We start from the raw sequence: 15,187 nt of genomic DNA on the forward strand, positions 1-15,187 counted from the left end.
ATCACAGGTACTTTAATAACCTTTAATACCTGCTGTGTCTCTCATCAGATTCCTGTGGACTCACACTGGACTCAAACACAGTGAACAGAAACCTCAAACTGTCTGACAACAACAGGAAGGTGATATATGTGAGTGAGGAGCAGAGATATCCTGATCATCCAGAGAGGTTTGACTATTCCTGTCCTCAGCTGATGTGCAGAGAAGCTCTGACTGGTCGCTGTTACTGGGAGGTCGAGTGGAGAGGAGGGGTTTCTATATCAGTGACTTACAGAGGAATCAGGAGGAGAGGAGACAGTGAGGACTGTGGGTTTGGAGGGAATGATCAGTCCTGGAGTCTGGAGTGCTCTGCTGGTGTTAGTTACTCTGTCAGGCACAATAAGAGAGAAACACTCATCTCCTCCTCCTCCTCTTCCTCTCGTAGAGTAGCAGTGTATCTGGATCATCCTGCTGGCTCTCTCTCCTTCTACAGAGTCTCCTCTGGAGACAGGCTGATCCACCTCCACACCCTCAGAACCACCTTCACTGAACCTCTCTATGCTGGGTTTGGGTTCTGGTCTGGTTCCTCAGTGTCTCTGTGTGCTCTGCAGGAGTGACCCCGCACTACATCTAAATGTTGAGATTTCAGAAAATAAAAGTTTCTCAAAAAGAAGTCAGGAATTACAGAAATGTAAGATTTTAAGAAAAAACTCTTAAATAAAAGTCAGTATTTGCAAAGATGGAACTCAGAAAGAGGTTGAAGAACAACAGGAAGTCCATTCTGATTTATTTCCACACGGAGGCTTTTATTCTGAAACTGCAGGAAAACCTACATTTATCCAAAAGTCTTCCCACCACCTGTAGTTTGTGAACACGTGACATCACTTCAGTTTGAATGGCAGCAGCAAAGGGTTCCTGAGGCTCGTTGAGAACAGGTCATCGTGACGAGTTCAACCACTTCTGCAGAATATAATGTATGATGTCTACAAACTAATGTATAATAACGTCTAAAGTGCAAACGTGAACATAAAGTGCAAACCACAGCGTGCATGCATTTGAGCTCAATGACCGGCTTCCCTGTGAATATGTAAAATATAACGTGGCCCTACACAGCGGAGTCTGAGCGGCTCAGAGCTTTCATTTCAATGCTCGCTTTGGTCATCACTTTTTAAGAAGTGTTGAGGTCTCCATATTAAGTTGCATAATTAAAACGAAAGTTAATATAATCAAATATATTCTTGTATAACCCACAATGAAAATGCATTATATTTTATGTTGTTCCATAATCACAGTATATACAAAACACAAGTGGTTTGTTCAATTGAGTTTAAGGCCTTTTATAGTTTCACTAAGGGTGTAGCGGCCAAAATCCTATAGAACTACAACACCGCTGAGGCACTAGTTAGCGGATCTTACGCAGGGCAATGATCATCCAAGTCCAGACAAGGCTTTGGTACCTGTACATGTGGTTAGATATGTAAATTGTAATCCCTGTACATTTTGCTGTATGATGTCCTTTTGTTGTTCTGTTGTTTATGTTTTTATGTCTTCTTGTGGAACCTACTGCTGCAGGTCTCCCTTGAAAAAATGTTTCCTGTCTCTCTCTTCCTGAAGCCGTTCCTTTGTGTGGCTTGAAACACCCTTTGCTACGAGTGCTCTGGCTCCCACCTCCACCTGTCTCCAATATATACAATTACACCAGATGCTCTGATCACCCAGTGCCCAAAGCATGCCTTCAAAATAAAAGCATAGAAACTACTTTAACTTATGACACTAACTAAGAATACATTTACAATAAACACTATAAACAGCAAGAGAATAAATGTTAAACTATTAAGTAATATAAAGAGACATATAGCTCCAACACTCCGGCCCCTAATTGAGACCTGTGTAAACACACAATTACTTAAAGATATATAAATGGAGCTATACTCTATCTGTATCCTAACCATATAATAATCATCTGCACAGTTTTCAGGCAACAGCTTCCTGGAAAATAAATGGAGAGAAAGAAAGATAGTCTAGAGAAACAGAAATAATAAATGTTCGTGATGCTACGCTGCTGCATCCAGGAGCAGGCGGATCTTCAAACCGGTCTCTCCAGGACACTGGTCTTCATTTGGGGCTCGCAGAGCTGACCAATCAGTGTGCGTCCGTCCTGCCCCTCATCCAGGGTCCACTTGTATTTGCAATGAAGAACATATCTCCTGTTGGAAATTCTTTTCTGGGCCTTTTCCACTCGCCCCGTCATCCAAATCGTCTTCATACGGAGGCTCCTCTGTGTCTCCATCACTGTTCACTCTGTCTATCTGGAGGTCGGATTCGACTTCCTCATCCTGTGTTTCAGTCTGATGTGTATGAGGCTGTGATGTCTTGGAGCTGGTCTCCTCTTTGTGATCTATGTCCTGCTCCTCACTCTCTGTGTGCTTTTCACATTGCACTGTTGATGTATTGATGATTCTAGACTAATTTGACTGGGGGGGCCACTGGGGGGCCAGTTATTTTCTGAAGGGGGCACAATACATGCAGGCCGAAAAAGAGAACTAGACAGCATGAAGTAATTGCGCATAAGAAAACAATGCAATCCAGTTATTGGTATTTGTTTCAGTACACTTATTTATTTCAGATAGATCTTATAGTTATTACGGTTAGCTTCAGCTTAAGTTATCGTGCAATGTTTGCACTAACACCATATTTATATAAAAATAAAGGCAATGAACAGGTACATCTACTTTACATAAGGGTGTCTGCACAATCTCACATTACAGCAAACCGAGTACCAGAAAATATACATTTAAAAAAATAAATAAATAACTTTTCATTGTTAGGGGGGCCACAGGGGGGTCAGAGGTCAGTGTTAGGGGGGCCCCCCCTAGAACCGCCCCTGATATGCGGCGAAACAATGACTCCAGCACTCCAACAGTGAGGCCGTTTTCCTTACAGCCACTGAGATAATGTTCACATACCGCCCATGCTCCTGTTCCGTTGTTGAAGTCCGTCCAGGGCCCGGTGTGTCTTTTAAAGTGAAATCCAATACTCCACTTCTAACGCGGGCATTCCAAAAATCCACAAAAAGAACTTAAAAAAAACAAGTCCGCTTTCACGGCAAGGTTTTTACCAGGGTTTTCCAACCACAAGAAAGGAAAGCCAGAGGAAAGGCTTAAGGAACCAACCATAGGAAACCTGTTCATTGTCAACGATATTGGATCATAATAAATGCACAACGGAGAATCTTTTCTGGACCTGGATCATTGCCCTGCGTAAGATCTGCTAACTCGTGCCTCAGCGGCTGTATTATTTAAGTTAATTATTTGTTTTACTTCTATATGATTTTGGCCGCTACAATGGTGTGTCACTCACAGTTGGGTGTGCACAGGAGGCCCCTGACTCAATGGCAAAGTACTGAAGCCCCAACATGTGTGTAGGCCATAGCATAGGAGAATATGTCTGGACATGTCCAGCTCACCAGAGGCCATGACCTTTCCTACATATATGGGTATGAGTCGTGCCTTTGGGTTTTTTGTGTGTGTCCCTGTGTGTAGCATAAAAGCACTGACTGAGAGGGAGAAAGCGAGAGAGCGGGGTTTCTCCCCTGGCAAGCTCTCTCAAATTGATGTGTTGAATGTTTGAATGGTTTTATCTCCAGCCACCTGTGAGGACGCTCCTCTCAATTCATGCTGGAATAGGAGTTGAAAGTGATGTTGATTTGTTGAATGAAAGTTTGAATGTGTTTTTTATCACCGACCATTTATGAGGAGATTCCTCTAAATTCTGCCGGATTAGACTTTTAATGTCACAACTGAAGCGGGCAGTTGAAGTTACAATTCAATGTGAGAAATGTAAAACTGTTAATTGAAGTTTTATATTAGAACATGACCACAGCTTGATATGTTTGGTATGATTGTCATGTTGTAACGAGAGAAGGTAAAAACCCTGTAAAAAAGTGTGGACCATTTTCTTCAAATAAAATCATCCCACCTTTTGGACTGGGATAACTTAAAAGAAATCTGCGCTCTCCTCTCCTGCTTCAAAGGTGAGAGTGCACCCTGCCACACTCACACTTAGGTCGGGCCACACCTCATTACTGATACCAAACTCCTTCGGGATCGCTGAATCAGATTTAGCGGGTCGTCTGAATTGAAACAGCACTGAACCTGGTTCTTCAGGGGTTAATAGAGGTGAGACCTTGCTGACCCAGGTGGATCTGAGCCAAGCAGTAAACTTACTCAATAGCTTTTTTTAGGTCAATTAGTAGGTCTGAGTAATTGCCGAAATAAATGAACAGGCCTCCCGACTCCAACAGAAGGGTCAGATGTGCCTTATTTGCATTTAGAAACTAATACTCCCTAAACAACACGATGATGTTTGAATGAACACGGCTGCTTCTGGGGTGAATGTAGACCTCTGATCTGGGTTGGATGGGTTTATTAACAGACCAATCGCATGATGATTGTCTCTTCATTAACACTCATGTACTTTCAATGTAAGCAGCTGATCTAATTAATAAAGTGTGTGTTTTGAGTCGGACTCGTGGCCTGTCTTTGTCTCAGATTGCTGGTTTGTTTATATCTTTGCTCCATATTGATAATGATCAGAAAGCTTCAGATCTGGTGTAATTCTCTCCCCCATTAGAGACAGAGACGGGAGCAGCTCACGTTCCTGGGTCAGTTTAGTGTTGCTTTGCTAGACGACACCTATCAGGAGAAGTTAGTCTTTGAAAACAGAGACACCAGCTTCTTGTCTCCCCAGCAGCATACCATGATGCAATGCAAAGCCCTGGTGCATGATGGGAAGCAGCAGCACTGTGGTTTAACTCTGCTGGGAGACACATTGTGGGACATCCAGTCAGAGATGTCAGCAACAGACAGTACTAGTTAGTTACAAAGAAAAGAAGAAGTCTACCTTTATTTCTACTTGAGATGTTTACATAATGGGTTGTTTCTTTCTAGTCTTTTAATTTCTCTAATGTGCAATGCCTTGTCTTTTTATGCTGCTGCAACGCAAACATTTCCATTTCCTGCATTTTTTGATTTTCAGAAAAGTCAGAATTTTGAGAAAGTTAGAAAAAGCCAACATTTTTCACGACAGGATGTATGATTACCGACAAGAACTGGTATTCCTCCATCTTGTGACTGTGTTACTCCCTCTCTGCACAATCAAGGGTTAAGTATGAAACCACGGTTAAAACAACCTTTAGTGTTCGTGAAAAAGCGTCACTCACTTTACTTCAGCTTTTATGAATCCAAAATGTTGTGCCATCCACATATAAACACATGAATATTCAAAAGGGATGGCATGGTGTTGATGAGGAGTCACTTCTTTTTGCATATTGGAATGATGTGGTCCTTCAGTATGTTTAGAGCCAACTCAACAATGTTCTTTTTTATTCAAAATTAACAAACTTCTATTTTTAAATTGACCAAAGAATGTAAAAGTATTAAGCTGCCAAACTAAGCTACGGAAAAAGGAGACTGCAATGTTCCTCATGTGTACACAAGGAAATAACATGAATGCCTTCTTTAAATTATGTTTTTGAAATTGATTTCCATTTCGCAATATGTATATGCAGTGGTTTAACGGTATGCAGTGTACTTTACTACTTCTAATATTCACATTACAGTAGTGGGTGGAAATTAACAATATTTCCCATTTGATTTTGAAGATGTTCAAGCAGTGAGAGGACGATGACATGAGTACCATCACTGGCTGATGGAACATTTAGAAGATGTGGAAATAATGAAGCATTTTGCTTTCAGTTATGCTTTCATTGATTGGATTGCTGGTCAGCTTTAGTATCATAGTACAGAGAGAGAAATACATGTTCAAGACAGACAGGTGCTAAACCGAAATATTGCTCAGCTGGGTGAATCAGTTTATTGATAAGTGAATGAGAAGTGTCGATTAGTCTTCAAAGCACTGATGTCCTCGAGGCCGGACATCCTGGTAGAAGTGACATCATCATTTCAGGGAGGAGGAACAGACAAAGGGTTGCTTGTCGAGACAGTTTTGGTCGTTGACTTTTTTGTTAGCTGGATCTTAAAGATCATCAAAAACAACACAGATTAGTTATCTGATGAATAAATGAACGACAACATTAAAGAGGTATTGTTTTGTCATGTTTTTAAGTAACAACTTCAAAAGGAATAATTCAAATGTTTTATAATACTCTTTAAAAGATTGTATGCATAAATAAAGAGGACAACATATACTTTTTTATGTTTTACCTCCAAAGTTAACCTCCATACAGTGTTCCTTTCCTCTGTAGTTGTTTGGCTCCCCCTTGCCCCAGCCGCTGAAGCTAAACTTAGAGCCATCGCTCCACAGCCACACTCCCTCCTGAGAGAAAAATAAATGAAAAGTCATTTTCTAGACACAATGATGGATGGATGACAATGCATTTTTTAATGATAGGACGCATCAAAATGAAAATATTACCCACATTTGTATACCTATTTCAATCCCACAAAGCTAGACTGAGATGTTATATCTTCCATATGAAATGGTAGGACTACAACTCCCAAACAGTTCTGCAATATTCTCTTTCTCAGAAGAATCGCTTCCAGGTAGGGGGGGGGGGGCATTGAGCAATCATCAGAACCAAAGCTCCCACTGAAACTATATTTATACTCCGCAGATCCAAAAAAAAATCCATTCCTCAAAAACACTATGGACATCGGGTACAGGCCCGAAAGCAGAGATGCAAAACAAAAAAAGTTCTCAGATGTGTATTTGAATGCAGCCGAACCACTTATTACAATGCATTCATGTGATGACTTCCAAAGAGAAAAGCAAGCACACGCAGAATAAGTATTATTTTCTTTAAAACTTGTTTTCGTATTTTCTATCGCATAAACACCATTATCCCAACTAAGACATCCAATCACCGAGCTTCAACGACAGCTGAGGATTATGGGTAGCGTAATGTTTTCGGCTTTCCAAAACTCTCAAAAAGCAATGTGTCTCTTCTCTCCGAATCAAAACGGAAAACACGAAAGCATTGGACACCATTTAAACCAATTCATGTTGTGTGATGTTTTTTAGTTGATGCGTACTGCAGATATCACTGTAAAATAATTCGACAGTGAGGGGAATGATATGCGTCCCTAGCAACCACCTTAGTTACTATGAAAACGCAGAGACCGTAAATACTGTTTTCAACCAGTGAGAGTTGACTATAACTTAACATGGACGCTGTTCAATAGAAATGAATACGGGGAAGTAGCAATCTCACAATTTCAAGGGGTGCGCGCAGAGCAAACACAATAGTTTACATACGTAGTGTTGGGGAAATATTTTCCCAGGCCCATAACTTCGACCCAGTTTATCAGTTTGTACTGTCCTGACTGAGCTCATGCCCCTTTCACACCAGCGCCTTTTCAGCTCCGGCTCGGAGCTAGAGCCTGAAAAGCGCCAGGTTTTCCAGTTCACACCGCAGCGGCGCCGGCTCTTAGCTCCGGAATCCGCTTCATTTCCAGCTCCAAAAAATTGTCGGTCCAGAGGCAAGAGCTTTGGAGCTAAGAGGCGACGTCGCTTATGTCTCTCTCACGTCGAGGCGTGCAGGAAACTAAACCCACCTCCCATGGGTCGACTGTTATGCCTGCCTACAAGCAGTAGTGCCTATAAACACACTTTATAAAGTCAGGCAACACTAACCAGGCTTCATGTGATTCTGTTTATTTGTGCCTTACTTTGACCATCCGTTCGCTGTTATCGATCATTGTGGAGAGAGGCAGACGTGTTGTTTTGTATTATTGCAGCTATCGGATGCAAGTAGTCAGTTTAGCTTCGGTTGCTATGCCAACATCACCCGTTTGATACCAGAGAAACTTTCATAACAGCGTTGTGATACCAAATATCAATTCAGACTGACACACATTCACTTAGGCTAAGGGGAACTGGGGATATGCATCAGCTGCTTGTGTGAGTCGGACAGTGAATACTTTAGAGCGGCCGCTGCAGTGTGAGCTAACCGGGAGCTAACGGGAGAATAAACTCCGTGGAAGAGCAGCACTGCAGCGGTCGGTAAATGCTGCAGAAACACATTAATAAACAATGAACCACGGCACTCTGGAGAAAAGTATAAGGTTGGAGAAGTCGTTATTCAATTTATTCTGGCTTTGTGTGATTAAAAGCAACACGATCATCGACCCAACGCAGTTGTTGTTGTTGTGAGCGCCGTAATGGGTGCCGTTGGGGAGCAAATCAGCGATGTAAACGGTGACGTCATGACGCACCAAGGGCAGCTCTGGGGCGCCAGTGGGCGGTGTGCACAGAGCGGGAGCTGAAAAGGGAAACCGGAGCTGAACCAGAAAAGCTCCCGCTCGGAGCTAGAAACTGAAAAGCGCTGGTGTGAAAGCCGCAACAGTGTTCTGTCTCCCTGCTGCTGCCTGTTGGCGTCAGCTGATAGAGGTGCTCTCGTGCTTTGCCTGTTGATTATTCTCTCAGAACCAGCTAAACACACGGGTCTGGGGTAGAGATCTTCAGAATTGGTTTGGCATCCATTGTGTCAACTCGTGGTGCACGACATGTCTCGTGAATTCTCCGGCCGAAGCTCCAAATAAACCATCAGTGTTTGCCATCAAAGTTCCTGCTCTCCCCGTGTCTCTCTGAGTTTCGTCTCCATTGCTTCAGAAGTTTCCACTACAGTAGTATATACACGTTCTCCTGGCGAGAGCTCCAATACAAACTATAGACTACACATCCACTGGACGTACATTTTAAAAGTACAATATACACTTCTCGCTAGAAGAAGTGTATTCTTTTGTGTATTTTTTTTTCTCAGGCAAGGAAAGTTTTCGATCACGTGACATGGACACGGATCATTAGAAATGAAGAGGAACACATATTGTATCCATGTCACGTCTTGAGAGGGTTATTTGTGAATATACTAAGTTTTGCCCTGTGGACAAACGTCGCTATTACACGTTGTTTTGTGAGACTGGGTTGTCTTATCAGCAGTCTGCCTGGTGCTGTGTCATTAAAAAGGTAGCTTATTGTTGGCTTATTGGTGCGTTATGTTGTCAAATAATTGCTTATAATGGAGCTTACAGGCACAGTTAAGTGACACTCTCAGTATGTTGGTCAAATGTTCATGAAGCCAATTCATCCATTGTTTATTTAGTGATATTAACTAGTAGAGATTAAAGTAATCTGCTGTCCTACGGAGTCCCTGAGGCCGTCGTATTCAAAGTACAAAGTCTAAGGTATTCCATATAGTTTGTTCAATGTTATCTGACTCTCCAGACGTGAAAGAAAGGCCTTCCTGAGTGGCTTATATTTAGTCATAATTAGTTAATTGAGACAATGAAAATTGTTATAAAAAAGGGTTTTTGTACAGTCCTTATATCTTTAATGCGACTCCTAAATTAGAATATATAAATAACTCACCATGACAGCATCATGGCCTCCAGCCCAAAAGTGTAGATCTTGGCCTGTTGCTGTTCTCACCAACTTTCTGATGAAGTTGAATTCAGTGGTCGATTGGAAAGAAGCCAGATTCCCTCCGAGGCCAAGGCAATCTCTCTATGGTGGGGAAACAAAGTGCGCACAGACAAACAATGTTGTTTCAAAATCTGTTTTAGAGAACATGCCAAACATTAAAAGTTCCAGTTAATGCACTATTGTTGTCATTTCAGTACCTCAGCACTAGCCCAGTTCATTGGCTGATTCTTGAAGATGAAACAGCGAGAGCCAAGCTGGGTCCACTCAGGGGGGGCAGCTCCCTCTGCAATCTGCAATTGTCATATAAAAAGACTTAATAATAAATACTTAATTAATTGAGAGAGCAACAGAAGCAAAGACTTCAGAACACAGATGCTGTCCAATCGGATGCCATCTTAATGTTGCTGCAGTCACAAAGTGTTGGATGCTGTATTTTGACTCCATTACCAAAATAACCTGCTGAATTAGCTGTTGCCTGTGGATGTAAAGAACACATCATTAGGAATGAACAGGTTGTGTTTCATAGTTCAGATAACGCTATAGCGTTGCTTTGGAAATGGTGTTACGAATGAATTCTTTACTAATATTCCCTAAAGTAACCCCAGCTTTAATGTATCTGTGATATTGATCTACAGTGGGATCTACACATCAAACTTGAGTCTCCATCCCCATTACTTATTGTAACATCCCTTTATCTTATCTCATCATCAAAAAAGAGACTGCATTCTGAAACCTCCTGTGATTATATTTGAAAAAGATAATGTTTGCATGTGACGGAGCTGGATATTCATTAAATAGTCTATTATTTGTAATGTATTACTTGCGTATTATCCGTAGCTACGCATAACAAATAGTACGTACATCTGCCTCCATCCACAGTCCACTGGTCAAACAGAGGAGCACGATGCAGTAGACGCCAGATTCCATCTGTGTAGAGATTAGAAATGTAAAATGTTACAATGACTAAAGCGCCTGGAGTAAAGTTTGCTTTCTGAGCAGTGCTTCCCTTGCAGTGGACACAACTTCATACATGTTCGTTATATTGTGTTCCTTGACATGTTGCACTCAAGGGCTATAGTTTAACTTTCACAGTTTTTATTTTTAAAACAAACTAAAGAACTAAACCCTTACCTTGCTGTGATGATCAGATGAAGTAGCACTTGCAGCTGCAGCGAGAGTTGCGATAGTCATGGAAGGGTTAGGGTTCTTTATATACCTGCTCTAGACGCTATACACGTACACTTGATCGTCATTTGATATTGCGAGTGACATATTGACACACCCTAGATTAAATATTAGACTGTTTCATAAGACATAGAAAACTAAACAACTACTGATGTGGAAACCAGGTTATTGTTTTGCTGTAGCTACAGTAAATTAAACTGTGCAAGGCAAGGCTCGATTATTTATATAGCTATTTCAACACAGACGAAAACACGAGGAGCATTAACAGCAGAAACACATTTTTAAAATGTCATGAAAAAGCCAAGAGAATAAAATGAATAATAAAACAAACTGAAATAATATATATATATATATACATTTGATGTAATATAAAATACAGGAATACATATCTAAATGTAGTGTAAGACATGAATAGTTGATTTGATCAAAGAATAAAGTAATGGATTACAGAACTGAGGGTTACAGCGGACCTGCAGGATTCTGGGAGTTTGTTCCAGATGTTTGAAGCATGCTAACTGAGCTTCCCCATGTTTAGTTCTGACTCTGCAGACAGAAAGCAGACCAGAGAGTTCTGGATGGTTCATAATGTAGCAGGGGATCACAAATGTGTTTTTAGCCTTACAGCATTCAGTGCTTCACAAACAAGCAGTAGTTGACAGTGTGAAGACCTCAGAACTGAAGTGAACCTGGTGTTAGTGAGGACACGGGCCGCGGCCTTCTGACTCAGCTGCAGCTGTCTTATACATTGTTTTAGTAAGACTTTCCAATTCCTGCGAAGAAAGTTATTTCATCTTAGAAATATTCTTTAGGAGATAGTAGGCTGACTTAGTAACTGTCCTAATGTGACTGTTGCAACTCAGTTCAGAGTCCATGACCTAGATGGCTGGCCTTCTCTGTTGTTTTGAACCTTGCTCATTGAAGCTAAGTTCTGACTTTTTTCCATTTCTCTTTGGCTCAAAAATATTGATTTGTTCAATTGACTTACTCAGTGCTTGATTTGTTCTCGAACGGTTATGAAAATGTGAGTATTGTCTTCATAGTAGTGTTAATTTCGTCAGCTATTTTTTAATTTAGTTTTAGTCTTAGTCCTGTGTTAAATTTCCTTTTTATTTTTAGTCATATTTAGTCACCTTCATCCTGTTTTTATTTAGTCAAGTTTTAGTCGACTAAAAGTCTGAGCATTTTAGTCAAAGAAAACTAATTATTTTAGTCTTCTTTTTGTCAATGAAAACTGTTGAGTCTTTTTTAGTCATCAGATTATCTAGAACATTTCAGTCAAACTAGTCTCGCCAAAACCAATAATTTGTCATTTTAGTATATAAATAAATAAGATTATATCTTCTCCTTATTTGATGAAAACCACAGGTTGAATGATTAAGCAGCTTTGCAGAGAGTATCTGGTCAGGTTGGTGGTGGTTGTACCAGCTGTGTTATGGCCACATTGCTTCCCTTCTGATGAAACAATGCATTCACTTTTTTTCTCCGCCTCATTGTAGCGAAAATGGGCCCAAATATCACATCGTTTCTTTCTCCCAAGCAGTGGTGGCTTTAGACTTTTTCGTTGTCAGTCATATTGACGGACAGGATCGTAACATTTCCGTCATAATTGCCATTTTATTTTCTGTTAAATAAGGTTAGTTAGACCACGAGTTAGACCCGAGTCTTCCTGACAGTTCATATTGTGCCGCTGCCCGGTGTAATTCAAATGTACCGCCGCGCGCAGCACAGAAACAGCTGCTGCTCTGCCGCAGCACCGGAAATGGAACTGCTGGGAGAAAAACTGACTATCAGAGATTTAACGTTATCTTTGATAATATTTAGTCTCCTCATTTTTCATCAACGAAAGTAAAGAGAGATTTTGTCATAGTTTTTATTTAGTAAACTACATTTTCGTCTCGTCACTTTTCGTCAACGATATTGCATGATGATTTCGTTACAGTTATTATTTACTGCCGTCGGTGCCGTCTCGTCATCGTCTCATTTTCGTCATGGAAAAAAAGGTCGTTGACGAACATATTTCGTCATAGTTTTAGTCAACGAAATTAACACTACTTCATAGCTATGGGAACTGATTCTGTTGTTTTCGATTATCTGAGCCACTGGAAGCATTTAGATGTTAAAGAGAAGAGGCCCCAAGATGGACATTTGAGGAACTCCGCTTGTCACATCTGTCCACTCGGATGTGTAGTTGCCAATAGAATCAAAGTGTTTCCTTTCCTTTAAGTAGGATTCACACCAATTCAGAACTGTTGCCGAAAGTCCAACCAAGTTTTCCAGTCGGTCGAATATAAGTTAAGATAAGATGGACCATTATTTATACCCATAGGGAAATGCACTTGTCGTGGCAGCAACAGACTTTGATGAAACACAGATATTACACATAGAATATACGAAGGAATACAAATAATTCAAACAAATCAAATGAGAACAAACATGTATTAACAGCGTTAATAGAAATAACAAATAATGGGAGTTAAGCAATGATCCAGTGAATGTACATATATGCAGATATGTGAGAAGAACAGATGTTAAATATACAATATATACATTTAGGGTGCAGGTAACAGAGAGTATACGTTGTATGTGCATACAGTGCAAATATGATCAATGTTCAGTGCAGGTTATTGATGGGTTGCAGGGCTTGGTTGTGCAGCCTGATGGCTACAGGCACAAAGGACCGAGGCGCTTAGTGCTGTGCCGAGGAGGGATGCGCCTGTCGCTGAACGTACTCTTCATCTTCTAGTAATATGTTGTGGTCAACAGAGTCGGCGGTGAGACTAATAATACTATTAGCTTAACTATATTAGCTGTTTAAAAAAGTTGTTATCAGGTTTGATATGGGCCTATAATCGTCTATTAATGAGGCGTCTAGATTGTTCTTTATTAAGAGTGGTTTAATGACTGCATTGTTTAAGGGCCTGTGGAAATACACCTGAGTGAAGATACGTGTTTACTATCTGTGGTAGATCAGAATATAAGGTGGATTCAGGAATTCACATACATACCCACCACAGTGATGCTTGTATATTTATACGCCTTGTTGGTCTGTGTCTGTGTCATATGGCAACATGCGAGACACCTACTGTGCGGTACGACCCCCCACTCCCCAACACCACGACCCCATCCTATCATCCAATTACAAATTAACAAGTGTAATAGTCACTAGAACATTTTCCATCGAGAAATGTTTACTGTAACACTTGGTGTGTTCATATTGCTAATATTGCGAGCGCTGTGTTGGTAATGATAGCAGTGTCTGGCTTCTTGTTTTTTGGGGATTTTATTTTGAAAAACAAACTTCAACTTGAGCTTTATGTGAAGATAGAGTTACATCCTAGGGCTTTTTATTTTAAAGGTCCCATGTCATGCTCTTCTGGTTCTCACCCGTCCCCTTATGTTATGAAGGTTTTTCTGAGCGGTCTGCAGAGTCACAACCCCTCAAAGTGCACCCTGTAGCGAGTACAACTCCAACACGGAGAAGACCTGTCTGCTGCCCCAGAACGCCTCGCAACGTCCCGCCGACACGGCTCCCAGACCCCACGCAGCATTCTCATCCGTTTGTCATCACGGGTGTCATTTCCTGGTTGCTAACAAACAACATTGTAACACATAATCACTGATTTTCAGCTGTAACGGTGGTGCACTCATCAGAACAGAGTGGGCGAGCTGACCAATCAGAGCACAGTGGGCTCACGGGGGGGGGGGGGCAGGAGCTCCAACAAGGCGTGTAGGACTGAGAGTGAATACACAGACTATACAGAGATGCTGTGAGAAAGCAATGTGAGTTTGGAACATTGAACGATGTGAATCTATTCTAGTAGACCTCAACAATGGAACTATGATCAGTAGGAATGGCCGTGACACGGGACCTTTAAAGTATAACCTAATCCTGAACTCCCTGTTAGGATGCAGTGACGAACCGTCAGGGCCTTCAAGGTATTCAGAGAATACCCTGGAACACTCAGATAAAACAAATGTGTATATCAAATGAATAAATGAGAATCGTATCTGTGTTGGTGATCTGTAATATCACAGTGTTACGTTGATTTGTTTGTCCTTCTCGGACCATGCACTACGCATTTCAGTGGTTTTGTGTTCGAAAAGAAAGCAACCAATCAGATCGTGTCCTTCAACCAAGGTATTCTACATCCTTGATCGAAGTCCCTGGCCGTTGCACTGAATGAGAGCGCACGTTTGGACTGACAGTTTGATCAACCAATCAGATATTGATGTGTAGCCAGTGGGCGTGTTCTTTCAGAGTTCCCCTCGGTTCCAGGGTGTTCTAGAAGGCCCGCTAGTTAACTGGCTCGAGACAGAGGATCTATGAATGCGACGAAGCCGTTTGATTGTTTTTAACGTTGAAATGACAAGTGGAGATGAAGTTGTTGCGGAATTGTTGTGAGTACCCTTTCAAGACGACAATTCAGTGAAAAGACGGACATTATAACGCCGCGGGGGGGAGGGGCGGCAGGGGGTGTGTCTACAGAAGGTCCAGTTGTGATAGACGCGGTTCGCCACTGCCTTTTACTAATGCTGCCCTCAACTGAAGATGTGTCTAGTCGACTCATATTAATCAATTCAGGCA

General features: G+C 41.4%; 1 protein-coding gene and 1 pseudogene across 3 annotated transcripts in view; one reads left to right on the forward strand and one right to left on the reverse strand.

Moving 5' to 3' along the window:
- The window catches only part of LOC117443429 (NLR family CARD domain-containing protein 3-like), a 39,846-nt gene extending 39,166 nt beyond the window's left edge, over window positions 1-680 (forward strand). For all 3 annotated transcript variants that reach the window (XM_034079415.2, XM_034079416.2, XM_034079417.2), the window contains one exon: window positions 49-680. In XM_034079415.2, the coding sequence (XP_033935306.1) occupies window positions 49-593 (545 nt within the window). In that variant the 3' untranslated portion in view covers window positions 594-680. The remainder of the gene's footprint in view (window positions 1-48) is intronic.
- Window positions 681-5,426: 4,746 nt separating this feature from the next.
- Window positions 5,427-10,621, reverse strand: LOC117443431 (galactose-specific lectin nattectin-like; annotated as a pseudogene).
- Between the last annotated feature and the right edge of the window lie 4,566 nt (window positions 10,622-15,187).

The sequence above is a fragment of the Pseudochaenichthys georgianus genome, unplaced genomic scaffold (assembly GCF_902827115.2).
Source record: "Pseudochaenichthys georgianus unplaced genomic scaffold, fPseGeo1.2 scaffold_610_arrow_ctg1, whole genome shotgun sequence".
Classification (NCBI taxonomy): Eukaryota; Metazoa; Chordata; class Actinopteri; order Perciformes; family Channichthyidae; genus Pseudochaenichthys; species Pseudochaenichthys georgianus.